Here is a 15342-nt window from a genome sequence, read left to right on the forward strand (position 1 = left end):
TTTCACTGGTTTACCCCTGCCGTATCATTCGGGTGCCCTGCCCATCCCTTAGAACGCGTCTAAACATCCCACTATCCTTTTACAACACCGACCCACTCATTCCGATCACCAACAAGAGCTCTTACGAAATGAAATTAAAATGCAAAAATGAACAAAATAAAGTTGCTGAAAAAAAATAACATACAGAAACAAAGGGAAGATTTAACATGACAACTAATTGTGTTTTATTTTCCGTTCTGTTAAGACACAAAGGAGGACTCAAGAACCAACATTTGCTATATCTGGACAAAAGAAGCCTATATCGCAACATAAAAATAATAATGATAAATGCTGTATAGTGCGTATTCAACCCCAAATTAGAAACTTTTAAGATATGTGTATATATATATTGGGAACCACTTTGCCTATTATCACAATCAAAAGCGTAAAAAAAATAATCTTCAAAATGGGCTTGGAACAGAAAAAGCTGACACGATTCTCAGTAGTGATCACAAGAAAGGCAAGTGGACAAATGTCTCCATTACAGCCAGCTGGATTTATCCTCCTCCAACTTCTTAGGATCAATGAAGGGCTTGTCCACCGACTTGATCATAAGCTCGCCGCAGTACACGCATTCTGCCGCAACGATATCGTCCAGGTCCGATTTCAACTGCTCTCGGCTGGCCCCCGCCTTACTGGAGGCGTCACCTTCCTCATTAAGTGTGGGCCGGTGACGGGACTTAGATATATGCCCGGAGGCGGAGATCTTCTTCTGCAACTCGTCCAGTCGACTCAGCTTGTAGGTGGACAGGTGGGGAGTCACTTCCTGGAAGGTGGAAAATGGCAAAATGTATTGATTTGTACAAAATGGGGCAGTGTTTCCCACACCATAGAAAGTCTCGGGCGCGTGGCGCGTCGCCAAGGTCTCATTTGTACTGCCACTGGTGTTATTTGGGAGATACAATAATATTTTGAAATATATATAAATGTGGGCAGCACTGTGGCGCAGTGGTTAAATAGTGTGCGGCACAGTTCTGAGGTCATGAGATCGAACCTCCTGTGTGGAGTTTGCATGTTCTCCCCATGCTTGCGAATTCTGTCTCTGTGTGCTCTGCGGCTGGCTGGCAACCAGTTCAGGGTGTCCCCTGCCCACTGCCCGAAGATAGCTGGGATGGGCTCCTGCACCCCCGCGACCCTACTGAGGATAAGCGGTGCAGATAATGGATGGATTGATGGATGCATATATATAAATGAAAAGTTAATCAAAATGACATAATGATATCTTATTGGAAAAATATTGCAAATGCCATAGTGTGCTAGCTTGCACACTTTTTTGTCATCTTAGTTTCTTTTGGTGCATTGGTTAGTAGGCATGTTTTCGTCTCTGCCGCTGCGCTACTTTGTCCGCTGAGCACAGGAGGATAGGTGCGGTGGGAGCAGCACATGAACAGGTCGAGAGGAGCGCGTGCGCTCAAAGCAGTGTTTTTAAACCACTGTGCCGCAGCAGAGTAATTAATTGTCGTACTGTGCCTTGGAAAATTATCCAATTTGTGTGCCTGTGCGGTCTAGCGAAAGCTATCTTTCATTTGTATTTATTATAACTGAGATGGAACGGCACTGACTGGTGGTGTCCCGTGCGGTTATTTCAACAAAAGAAGAGATCCCTGGCTCAAATAGGTTAATAAACACTGTATTAAAGGCCAAAAAGAAGGACATAAAAATAAGTGTATGTAGGAAAATAATCATAATTTGGAATCATTTTTATTATATTGATGGCTCCAAAGCAGACTTTTCCGGAATGACAATATTCAAAAGACACCAATCTAATTTTTCTTTGAGTTTTTCATATTTTTGCATGTCTTTCAAATGTTGTGTTTTGTTACAGTGTACTTTGGTTAAAAGTTGAATTGTAAAAAGTTCTTGTATTTAATAGTTTTTTTATAGCCAGGGATTCGGTGTCGCTTGACTTTAAAGTTACTTTGTATAAAAAAAAAGGTTTAATTGTTTAAAAGTCCACTTTAAAGTGAATAAAATAAAGACTAGTATAATACAATAGAATTATTTTTTCATTCATGCATAATGTCACACCATTATTGGTAATACATCAGTTGAAGCAACCCAAAAATCTGAAAAGCCGATTGGGAGCCTAAAAGGCCCGGCTCTCTGTAGTGAGCCTAGCTGTAAGAGCCAGTTCTCTAAGAAGAGCCGGATTTCCCATCACTAATAAGTTGCGTGTTCCGATAACATACCTCTCAACATCCCATGTTTTTTGATCATAACAAATTGTGTACGATAACATTTATCGTTTTTTTTCGTTCCAGAGTCTGTCTTACTGTGAGTAAACAGGTGACGCATTATGTATGTAAGCCTGATTATCGCTTAACAAAAAAATTGCAATCATTAATAAACAAATCAAGAATATGAGTATTACATTTAATTCACCGTCCACCCACATTCTACTGGAAACACTGTGGTGACCCATTAAATATATATACCTGAAGGAGGCAGTCGGAGTGGAACATGTGTCCACACAAGAACAGATAAAAAGGCCTGTTGAGCAACGGGAAGTCGCAGGCTGAACACTTGTCCTGCGAGTCCACTACGCCGTACTTGTTCCGCATTTCCTGGATGTCTTCTCGGATGCGTTTGGCGCTCTCTGTGGCCTCTTCCATTTCTTGTTTCAGCTCCTCAATGTGCTTGTTGTACTCCTCCAGGGAGCTACATATAGCCTCCTGAAATCCACAAAAAGATCATAAAATAAGATGTGGTAGACCCCGGCGATACGGCGTCCCCGCCTTATGACGTTCTCACTTTAAGGTGTGGAATATGATGGTTTTTCAGACCTTCTTAACGTTTTTTTTCCCAATACACAATATCAACAACAAATAGTGTTACGTGCTCAATGACATACAGTAACATTTTGAAACTTTGCTGTATTCGTGCTAAAGAAGAATTTTGTCCTCCTGATGCCTGTCTGCTAGTGGTTGACATTATATAAAATGCTGGTTTGCGATTTGTTTGCATTACTGCATCATGAAAAGGCTGATATGCTATTTGCAGAACTACCTCCCATAATGCATTTACCTCACCTCATTTAGTTCAGAATATTATGTTATTTGTAAAGACTTGGTACATCAAAGATACATATTGTAATGTGTACAATACTGTCACTATGGGTCCCAAGACTCACAGTGATGCTAAAGGGTGAATCAAAAACATACTGTACTTTCACGACCGTAGGGTGCACATAAAAGTATCAGATTTTCCTTAAATTGACGCCCTGTCGTACATTGCGCCCTGTGTGTTATGTAAAGCTGCAGATGTACTGAGCACACATTGAGGCTGCCGTTCACACTGCAGAGCATAATACTCAATTCCGATTTTTCTGTGAAATCCGATGTTTTTGTAAGACTGTTCACATTTCCAACCAAATGCTATTTCCATGCTTCTCTTGTGTGAACGCCACCACGTCTTGCATACGCAGAAGGAGACAGGTAACGTGACACGCAATGCATTGTTTGCGGAAGTACTCATGGATGCTAACGCCGTAGCGTATCCAGCAATTTAAAAGTAATTGTGCTACCGGAGGCTGAACAGAATTAAATAAATCCAAAACCTCACTTTCCGTGTTTTTGTCCACCATACTGTTTATTTCTACGCTATGCGAAAGAACATGGAAACCGAGCAGCCGCGAGAAAATGGAAAATTAATGAATCAATGGTTTACAAGTGAAGGAAGCTGAAAAACAAACTCTGACAAGTTTTTATGTGATTTACTTTGTAATCAATACTTAAATAAACCACAACCAAACTCAGTTTTGTTCCTGGTGTATTTTTGAATACGCACACTTGTATGCTTGTCCATGTTGTTGCAAGGCGTCCGCAGTAGAGGGCACCTTCGCCCTACTGTGCGGTGCGCCCTGTGTATGTGTTAAATTAAAAAAAAAATAGAACCAGCTACCAAGACTACGCTTTTTAACGCGGTGCGCCCTATTGTCATGGAAATATGGTAACTATGGAAACAAAGCTTGGGATTATCAAGAGATACAAAGGCACATGAAGGACTACCTTTGCTAAATAGCATGGCCATAACCAATCAGCGATCTAGACAATTATTAAAACTAAGGAGGTAATTAAAGCAAAGAAATCTTCCAAGGGCATGACTATCATTGCAAGTGGAAGTTTTAAAATCAGTTTTATTTTTAATCCACAGTGTCATCCCCTATGCATCCATCACCTACTCAACTCAACCAGGTTAAGTCATAACATTAAATTGTTCCTTTACATGTATATTAGTTTATACATATCAAATGTTGTTCATCCATATACACCCATCTTACATTAGTAGTTCTTAATACAGATTATTTTTTATCTGAATGATTTTATCTGAAGTACTGGGGTTTTGGAAGGCATTAGCTATGCATTAGGCTAGGTTTCTATCCCCCACTTTACAGCAATTTTCCTTTGCGATCCCCAACTCAGAAGGCATTCATTTCATATCCTGAAGCGTCTACTGTAATGTTTCTCACTCTGATTATTATTGCATCAAATCAAACTCTCTGAAAAAAATACTGGAATAAAGATGATTACGAACCAACAATAGAACCATATGAAGCCACATTTCCAACCTTAAAGTGGTCGATGGTGACAAAGTCAGGAAAGAAAGGCAGGATGTCCTCAATCTTGAGGAGGTCACAGCTGGACAAACAGTTCATGGCCTTCTTCACGTCCTTCTCCTCCTGTACAACATGCCGGGCGATCTTCAGCCAGAGCTTCTTGCGCAGCTCTTCGTCATCCTCAGGCAGGTCGGCGCAGCTTTTGGCTAAATCCACATCCACCTGCGAAGGAAGCGCCGGCTCCTTAATTGTTCAGTCTTACAGAACCAATTTAAACCCCTCAAAGATCAATTAAGCCTAGGGCCAGCATATAGAAGCATTGTATCACTTTTGGATTAGCTCTCTCCTAAAATCTGAAGCCAACTCAAGGGGTTTCCTGAAAAAATAATCTTTGCCCCTACTAGTCGAAACAAAGCATTTCAGTGGATATTTTAGGTATCATGTTATTTTGCATATGAGCGGCTGCAATTTCTGCTATTTGATCGGTCAGTGCTAGTGTGATGTAATTTAAAGGGGACACCAAGTCAAGTCATGTTTATTTGCATTGCCCTTAATCACAAAGATTCTCCTGATCAAAAACCTAAATAAAACTCAAAAACCTCAACATGAGGAAAATGAAGAAACCTTGAGAAGGGACCGCACGTGAGGCAATCCCCCTTCCAGGTTGACCAGGCTGCAATGGATGTCGCAATACACGGACACCATCGTCAGCAAATATAAGTCATTCATAAGCTATAGAAAATGGCTTCCCTGGGATGGAAAACAAGATAGAAATTCTACTTAATTTTGTGGGTTTTTGTTGCGTATGAAAACAGAACATTTTGAAAGCCTTGAAAGTGGAATAAAAATGTTCAAAATCCTTTTAAAGTGAGACTGCATATTATTTAACACCTCTCTATTGGTAAAAACACAATTAGTTAAAAAACATAGATAGATAGATACTTTATTCATCCCCGAAGGGAAATTCACATTTCCAGCAGCATCCCTTAGCTGAGAACAGTACAATAATAAAGCCAAAAGAATGCAATATACAAATACCCAGTGTGACGTGCAAATGCCCACTGTAGCGTGTTATATAGAGTAACTAAATAGTGCTACACAGAATACATATTGCAGTAAGATTCGGTAATATCCAATGTAGGTGGTGTGGTTTAATGTGAGCCTTTACTCTGCCGGGTGGAGTTAAAGAGCCTCATGGCATGAGGAAGAAAAGATCTCTTCAGTCTGTCCGTAGTACAAGACAGTGACAGCAGTCTGTCGCTGAAACTGCTCTTCTGTCTGGAGATAATGCTGTGTAGTGGATGCGATGGATTGTCCATGATTGACCTCAGCTTTTTCAGTGCTCGTCTCTCAGCTACTGTTGTTAGGCTGTCCAGCTCTTTGCCCACAACAGAGCTCGCTTTCCTAGCCAGTTTATTGAGACGAGAGGCATCCTTCTTCTTGACGCTGCCTCCCCAACACGCTGCCGCATAGAAGAGGGCGCTTGCCACTACTGTCTCGTAGAATATTTTCAGGAGCTTTTTGCAGATGTTGAAGGAGGCCAGCCTTCTGAGGAAGTAAAGTCGGCTTTGCCCTTTCCTACATAGAGCTTCTGTGTTGGCAGACCAGTCCAGTTTGTTGTCCAGCTGCACACCCAGGTATTTGTAGGTCTGGACAAATTCTACACATTCTCCTTTGATGGTTACAGGAACCGGGTGAGTTCTGGTTAACCTGAAGTCCACCACCATCTCTCTGGTCTTGGTGGTGTTTAGGTGCAGGTGGTTTGCGTCGCTCCATCGGACAAAGTCCTGAATCAATTTCCTGTACTCCTCCTCCTGCCCGTCTCTGATACATCCCACGATCGCAGTGTCGTCGGCAAACTTTTGCACATGGCAGGCCTCAGAGTTGTACTTAAAGTCCGATGTATACTGGACTGTCTCAGAAAATTAGAATATTGAGATAAAGTTCTTTATTTTCTGTAATGCAATTAAAAAAACAAAAATGTCATACATTCTGGATTCATTACACATCAACTGAACTATTTCAAGCCTTTTATTATTTGAATATTGCTGATTTTGGCTTACAGCTGAAAAAAACTCAAAAATCCTATCTCAAAATATTAGAATACTTCCTCAGACCAAGTAAAAAAAATAATTTTATAACAGCAAAACTAAACCAAACATTTGAAAATGTCCATTGATGCACTCAGTACTTGGTTGGGAATCCTTTTGCACGGATTACTGCATCAATCCGGCGTGGCATGGAGGCAATCAGCCTGTGGCATTGCTGAGGTGTTATTGATGCCCAGGATGCTTCGATAGCGGCCTTCAGCTCATTTGCATTTGTAGGTCTGGTGTCTTTCATCTTCTTCTTAACTATACCCCACAAATTCTCGATGGGGTTCAGGTCAGGGGAATTAGCAGGCCAATCAAGGACAGTGATGCCATGGTCAGTGCACCAGTTACTGGTGGTTTTGGCACTGTGGGCAGGTGCCAGATCATGCTGGAAAATGAAATACTCATCTCCATAGAGCTTTTCAGCAGATGGAAGCATGTAGTGCTCTAAAATCTCTTGGTACACAGTTGCATTTACTCTGGACTTGATGAAACACAGTGGACCAACACCAGCAGCTGACATGGCTCCCCAAACCATTGCTGACTGTGGGAACTTCACACTGGATTCCAAGCAACTTGGATTTTGCTCTTCTCCAGCCTTTCTCCAGACTCTCCTTGACTTCCAAATGAAATGCAAAACTTGCTTTCGTCTGAAAAGAGGACTTTGGACCACTCTGCAACTGTCCAGTGCTTCTTCTCCATAGCCCAAGTCAGACGCTTCTTCCGTTGTCTTGAGTTCAGAAGTGGCTTGACCATGGGAATACGGCTATTGTAGCCCATTTCCCGGACACGTCTGTGAACTGTGGCTTTTGATACCTGGACTCCAGCTTCAGCCCACTGTCTTTGAAGCTCCCTCAAATTCTGGAAGCGGCTCTTCTTCACAATTTTGTTAAGGCTGCGGTCATCTCTCTTGGTTGTGCAGCGTTTCCAGCCACATTTTTCCCTTCCAACAGACTTTTTGTGGATATGCTTTGAAACTGCACTCTGTGAACAGCCTGCTCTTTGAGAAATTTATTTTTGTGTCTTACCCTCCTGATGGAGGGTATCAATGATGGTCCTCTGGACAGCAGTCAGATCAGCAGTGATTTAGTTTACTGAACCAAGCTGAGTGTTTTTAAGGCTCAGGAAACCCTCGCAAGGTGTTTCGAGTTAATTAGATGATTCAGGTGATTAGTTGAATAGCCTACTTGTATACTTTTTCATGATATTCTAATATTTTGAGATAGGATTTTTGAGTTTTCTTAAGCTGTAAGCCAAATTCAGCAATATTAAAATAATAAAAGGCTTGAAATAGTTCAGTTGATGTGTAATGAATCCAGAATGTATGACATTTTTGTTTTTTTAATTGCATTACAGAAAATAAAGAACTTTATCACAATATTCTAATTTTCTGAGACAGTCCAGTATAGAGTGAATAGGAACGGAGAGAGAACGGTCCCCTGCGGAGATCCTGTGCTGCTAACCACAGTGTCCGATGTACAGCCCCCCTGTTTCACATACTGGGGTCTGCCTGTCAGGTAGTCAGTAATCCATTCTACAAGGTGTGAGCTAACTCCCATCTCTGTCAGTTTCCTACTCAGTAGCAGAGGCTGTATGGTATTGAAGGCACTATATAATTTCTATGATAAGCAAAAATACATGAATTATAACAAACGTGCATTTTTTTAAATACTCAATAGTCAAGAAATGTGTATTTATTATACATAAGGTTCACATAGAGCAAAGGTCTCAAACATTTTTGAATCTGAGAGCTACTTTTTATTACTAATAAGCACAAAGGGATAAAAGTTAAATATGCATTCATAAAATAATAACTAATGTCATTACTATGTTGTCACTATGTTAAAACCACAAGTGAGCTATTTTCAGAACCCGTCCGCGGGCTACTTAGGTGTTCTTAGGGGGCTACCTGGTACCCGCAGGCACCATGTTGGAGACCCATGATCTAGAGTGAGCTGACATGATTTTCCGTAATTTTGCTGAGAAGGGTATCAAAATAAATAAATCAATAAATAAAAAATTAAAAAAACACCTTGTGAAACCTGGGCAAAAAATGAGAAGCAAAATGGGTGTGGTTTGGTCACTTTGAGTTTCTGTAGTTTGTAATCCTCCTTGTAGCACTACACAGTAAATAAACATCTAGTGGTCAAATAATAAAAAAAAAAAACCTACAAACTTACTTGCAAAGCCAGATCTACCGCTTCCTCATACAACTCCATAATCCTGTAGACCAGCACGCAGGCGCGCAGATAGCCATGCTCGGCACACAACCTGAGCGCATACTTCAGGTCGTAGTGGATCTCCGAGGCATAAGTGCCAGCCTCCTCCAAGTAGCGCAGTATCGAGTCGGGCTTGTACTTGGCGTAGAGTGAGAGAAGATAGTTGTGGATGGCCTCCTCGGTCACGTGCAGTTCGTGCACGCAGAACTCCATATAACGCACCGTCTCGTTGATCTGCTGGCTGCTTCCCTTGTGGCTGTAGTTCATCAGCGCCGGGATGAGCTTTTTGGGATCTAGGCGCTTGCCCATCTGGATCCAGGCGTCAACCACTTTCTCAGGGATGTGCTGCATGAGCACCGGCGAGAACTTGTAGAAGAGCTTCTCGTCGCAGTGCTTGGCAAGCACTTCCAGGGCGGCACGGTAGTCATCGTGCTGGCAATAGTGCGACACCACCCTTTCGTAGTCCTGCATGACCACAGAGAAGTAAACCATATCGTCCACGTTTCCGTGGCTGGCCAGGAGGTCGTAGATGGTCGCGCGGTTGTTGTAAAGGCACTCACGGTGCTTGGAGTTACTCAGGAAGTTACGGAATTCCTCGCGGCTCTCCCGAAAGAGGACCCCGGTCTTGCCGCGGTCGTCATCCTCGAGCTGGCCCAGGCGGTTTAGGTAGAGCTCGGTCAGCCAGGTAACCAGCAGGGTGATCTGCGTTCTCTCGCTGGGCTTCAGGTTGCTCAGCTTCTTCAGCAAGAACTCTTTCAGGGCCTCTTCTTGCTTGGCCTCGATGAACTTGAGCGCGATCTCCTCAAAGTAGTTTTGTGTAAGGGCATAGCACTTGGCGCTCTCCAGGTAGCGCTTGTTCTGGAAGCAGTGCTCGGCCTCCCTGGCCAGGACCATGTCCATACATTCGGGTCGATCGCGGCAGTATTCTTTGGCCAGGTCGAACTTGTTCATGCTCATGTACATCTGCCACACGTCCCGGGACTCACGCTGGATGTGATAGCGGAACACTCCGCGCTCTGTGTAGATCCACACCAGGCCGCCTGACGGGTCCTTGATCATCCTTTTGAGGGGGCCGAACTTGTCAGGGAAGACGTCCTCGTGGACCACCTGGCCGTTCAGCGTGCAGATGGCCTTGACACGGTCGGGTAGCAATAGCAGGAAGTGGAACTGGGTCAACACGATGGAGATTGGCTTGTTAAGAGAGAGATCGATGTCTGGTGTGTACTCCCAGACCTGATGAAAATAGCATGAAGTTAGTCGTTGAGGGTGAATGACTTAAACAGCGTCATTTATTTTTTGTATTGAAACAGTCTGCCGGAGGACATCAGGTCTGCAGGGACCCTTTCTATCTTTAAGAGGAGGCTCAAGACCTACTTTTTTAATATGGCTTTTAATTTTATTTTTGATGTGTTTAACTTCTAAACATTTTCTTTATAATACTTTACTTTTATTTTGTACTTTTATGTTTTGTTTTGCAGTTATTTTACATTTCTATTTTTATATTTCAGTGTTTCCTCATCTGGGGGTACGAAAATGGTAGGGTGTGGTTCAATGGCTGAAAATCCAGAAGCAATCGGCTGCCATCTCTATAGTGTGGATGAGCCTCCCTCTGGTCCCTTTCCTCATGCCATAAGCATATTTTATAGCGAACACTAGTTATTTTGTTCTTATTGTATTCTAACTATTGTGTGTGCATGTGTAGGAGTTGTTTTTGGTTGTCAGGGGGGGAGTGCTGTGGGGAATTTACTGTCTTGTTGTATGCTAAATATTTTATACAGCACTTTGAGTGGCATTTTTTCCCCCCTGTGCTTTACAAATAAATTGGATTCAATTTGATATTTCTCTATTTATTTCATATTTTCGAGGCTCATAATCAGTACTAGGAAAAGGGGATGGGAGTAAGTGTGCACTGAGAAAAAGGATGGGCCATTTAACAGGGCTCATTATTAAAATTTTGATGGATAATAGTATCTTAATATTGGTTTTATTTAACGATAAAACTGAAAACTTATAGCAGTGCAATGTGATACATTAGCAAAAGGCCGCATTAAAATGCAACTATAAAGGTTAGTCAATTAATAAGAAATCATAAGAAATAAACTTGTTTTTCTTCAGTGCACATTTGCGAACTTCGCATATCTTTTTTTTTTCCTCCATAAGTTTACATGTTAAAAAAACAAGCTTTAAGACAGTTGTCATCGAGATTTTGGGGAGGTAAGACCCGGGAAATATCTTATCAGCTAATCCATTTTAATTTAAGGATGATGTATATTTTTTCAGATAAATATACATAAACAAGGGAATGACATAGATTACTAAATAAGGAGTTAATTTTCTAGACATATGCTTGCTTGAAACACAATTTAAAAATTACTCTCGAAATGATTAATAGGGATGGTACTTTTTATCAAAATCTCATGTATCCCAAACTAAGAATCATCACTATGAGAGGCTAAAAAAATCCCGTGTTAAGGCATAAAACCATTACCTGTACATCACTCAGCAGTGAGTCAGGCCGAACGTAGTCCAGCTGCCCATAGAGGACGCCATTGCCCATCATCCAGGCGAAGGCCTTAGGGGAGGTACGCAGCTTGGATGTGTAGAAAGTGATTTCGCTGTAACCCATGTTGGCCGGGAACTCCTGAAAGCTGGGCAATAGGTCCTGGTTTTGGGTAAAGATGGAGCTAAAGCCTTGCTGCTCCGTGCCCTCTGCCACTTTGCCCACAAATTGGAAGAGGCGCTTGCGGGTGGTGGCAATGATGAAGTATTTGTTTTCAAGGCCACGCTCCACCTCCAGGCAGCATACCGGTGCCGTCTTCCCGTCTTCTTCTAGGGAGTGTACCTGCGATCATATAAAAACATAATTAAACAAAATGATAAAAGTGATCAAATCAAAACACTCTCAGGAATACATACTTGTCTAAAGTATTGGTCTGGATTGGTGTTGAAGAGGCTCCCTTCAGAGGCGGAGATCTCACCCTCGAAGATAACGCCTTGGCCGGTTCCGACCAGGATGGGCCCGGTGCTGGTTTCGTTGCCAAGCAGCTTGTTCCAGCCTACGCTCTCGACGAGGTGGCCTCGCCAACGAGAGAGACTGCGCACTTTTTGCGTGTTCCTGTTCAGGTAAAGACACTCGCTAGTGCTCATGCTGATCAGCAAGTGGGATCCTAAAATAAGATGATGAGAAAAGCACTTGATTTAAAATGATTCAAACTTGGCATAAGTTTACAATCACAAGAGATATAAAAACAAAGAGTGAAATTATAACGCTGTTGGTGGAAATAATGATAATGTTGGGAGAGTAAATCGGAATTACTCTATACATAAATATATAGACATATATAATGTAAATATAGTACTACTTGAGTGGGTGGGCTGATTGGGTGCATCCCTTAACCATGAGGGTTGTAAGGGCACAATTTAAAGTTTAATTTAATTTGTATAGCCCTTAATCACAAAATGTTTCAACGGATTGCACAGGCTACGATTACAACTTCAGGATAAACTATGAATAAAGAAAAACAATTCAAAATAATATTTGCAAGACTTCTAAATTTAAAAAATCTGCAATTTTAGAAAATGTTGAAGTATTCAAAATAAAAAGAAAGAATTTGTTTTAAATACAAAACAACGTTTTTATTGTATATTATAGAAAAGTCAAGTCGTGTTATTTTGAATAGCCCCTAATCACAAAAAGTCTCAAAAGGCTGCACAAACCATCTTCAGAACATCCCCAGATCTGGAACCCACATGAAAGCAAGAAACTTATTAGGAAAAATACTTAATTTTGCAAGAATACGTTTTTTTAATTGGGTTGTCATCCACTAAAGTTTTAAAACAATCTATGTTCAAATAAAATTATTATAAAATAAATATTTGGTTGCAATAAATCATATAATTTTATGTCATAAATTACCAAACAAACTTGATAACATTTCATTGAGGATAATTTGATGTATTATGATGAGATTAACACTTTATTTTCTTAAATCTAGGAACCAAAATTATCTTGTTTTCCTAGAAAATGCATAAAACTCAACCAATCCTAGTAGAACTGTGAAAAAAAATCTTTTATGACGTAAATACAACTTATGCTAGTCTACATGCCCTCGTAAATATTTCCTATATTTCCTTATATTCTTTTTTTTCGGTCTTTTATTACATGTATATCCTGGAGTGCCACGTCTAATCACGATGTGATCAATATACGCATTGATGTAGCCTAATTATTGACAACAAAGACAATTCTATTCTAATGATTTTGTACTATTGGAAATGTACACAATTGAAAAGAAAATGAATATCATTTAGGGAGAGGAATAGGCTGTTTATTTTCACCTGTTGGATCCAGGAAAAGTTTGTGTACTTTGCTGTCATCTTTCCTTCCAAGCTCTATTTGATTGGGATGATCAGGTTTAGCCAAATCAATCCTGCAAAGAAACAAGTAGACATTCTTATCAGCCTCTTTCATCACCCCACCCTAAAGTCCTCTTGGAAGCTCCAATAAACATCCATGACTAGACTATTCAGTTTGTCAATGACTTTCTAAGTAATCCAGTCAAAAAGCGCTGCACTGCTGAGCAATTGCAATACCAGAGAGTGGACTGCACATGATTTGTTATTTACCTCAGCAGGGCGTCCCTGCCCAGACTCATACAAAGTTGATTGTTGCAGACAACAAGGTGATTTATCCTCTCGGGTGGAGTAAAATCGATCCTTTGCTTATTGAAAATAGGCTTTTCCTCCTCAAGTCGCACATTGACGAACCCTTAAAGTGAAAAGTTGATTGAGTTTCATTACCACACAGCATTATTAGAATCCCTCCTGGTTGCCAGGCTCACCTGAGTGCGTCATCCCGATGTTGGTGCTCGCCAGGCGACCGTGCTGTTGCATGTTTTGGCGAATGTTTTGCGAGTCCTCGTACTCGTCCAAGATCGAAGCCATGTTGACGTGGAACTTGCTTCAAAAATCAATGGGAGAAGATAGCAAGACTAGCTAGCACTCTAGTTAGCCGGAAGCTAGCTCTCGTACGATAGTTCACGAGGATTCGTGCGCTTTCTTCAAAACACAACACTGGCATAGTTAATACGTTATTATGATAGTGTAATATTCAAGAGTCGTATTATTGAAAATATTAGCTTAGACGATGATAATGAATGAGGAGTAGCTTCACAGCTAGCTAGCAGATACGTTCCGTAGAATGACTCGTCCGAGGCTTTTTTTCGTTTCATTAGTGGGTTATTGACGTGTATTTACCAAACACTATCACTAATAGTTTAAACTCCGCTTACAATATTTTAAACAAATGTGACAACAAGGCACGCGTCTAAGTTAAATAGAAGGAGAAAGTCAGGTGACAGTCCTCATGTGATCATAGTTATTGCAGTTCTCCATTTCGACACGCGGAGTCGCTGTCGACTAGTGACAACAAATCCAACTTCCGGCTTCATTTCTGTGGGCGATTACAGTATACAAATAACAAATTGAATATGTAAATTCAATACATTAAACGAGTTTATAATATAACACAGAGTTGCGTTCTAATTGATAATATTTTATAAATAAACGTATTATATTTTATTTATATATTTATATATTTTAGATTGAGAAATGAAAATGTGAGAGACAGAACTGGAGTAGTAGTGGAACTGAGCAAGCGTGTGGATGAGAGAGTACTGGTTGGTTTGGACACATGGAGAGGATGGATGAGGAGCGAATGTTGAAGAGGATCTACAGAGCTGAAGTAAATGGAAGGAGACCAAGAAGAAGTTGTAGTATCACTATAGGTGTAATTTGCAGTATTTTTCTGTATTTCTGTAGAAGTATAATTGATGTATTTCCAAAGCAGTATTTTAGTAGTATTTTTGTAGTATTCCCATAGTCGTATTTTTTTTAGTATTTCTGTATTACTCTTGTTGTATTTCTAAAGTAGATTTTTGTTGTTGTACATCTGTAGTATTTTTGTATTATTATAGTAGTTTTATGAGTATAGTATTTTGTCGTATTACTGTAGTATTATTTTTTTAGTATTTTTGTACTATCTCTTTTGTATTTTGTAGTATTTCCATATACGAATGTTTGTTGTATATCTGTAGTATTTTTGTACTACAGTGTTACTGTAGTTTGATTTTTGTAGTATTTTTGTGTATTTCCAAAGGATATTTTTTGTAGTATCGCTATAGGTGTAATTGGCAGTATTTCTGTTGTAAGCCTCTTGTAGTAGTAGTTTTTTATAATATTGTACCATATATTGGTATTTTTTAAATATTTATTAATTTTTAGTATAATTGGTGTATTTCCAAAGCAGAACTTTAGTAGTATTTCTGTAATTTTTATAGTATTTCCATAGTTGTGTTTATTTGTCATATTTCTTTAGCATTTTTGTAAATATATTGTAGTTGTCCTTTAGTAGTATTTTGGAGTAATTCTATACTTT

General features: G+C 40.3%; 1 protein-coding gene across 1 annotated transcript; it reads right to left on the reverse strand.

The window, feature by feature from the left end:
- Positions 1-200: 200 nt before the first annotated feature.
- vps18 (VPS18 core subunit of CORVET and HOPS complexes) lies at positions 201-14327 on the reverse strand. The gene is made up of 9 exons (XM_088325435.1): positions 13748-14327; positions 13533-13674; positions 13245-13336; positions 11823-12073; positions 11395-11748; positions 8868-10139; positions 4607-4816; positions 2475-2711; positions 201-805 (listed from the first exon to the last, which is right to left on the reverse strand). The coding sequence occupies exons 1-9, from the start codon at positions 13848-13850 to the stop codon at positions 521-523; spliced, it is 2946 nt and encodes a 981-aa protein (XP_088181561.1). The 5' UTR covers positions 13851-14327; the 3' UTR covers positions 201-520.
- Between the last annotated feature and the right edge of the window lie 1015 nt (positions 14328-15342).

The sequence above is a fragment of the Urocampus carinirostris genome, chromosome 20 (assembly GCF_059441175.1).
Source record: "Urocampus carinirostris isolate Australia breed hairy pipefish chromosome 20, RoL_Ucar_1.0, whole genome shotgun sequence".
Lineage (NCBI taxonomy): Eukaryota > Metazoa > Chordata > Actinopteri > Syngnathiformes > Syngnathidae > Urocampus > Urocampus carinirostris.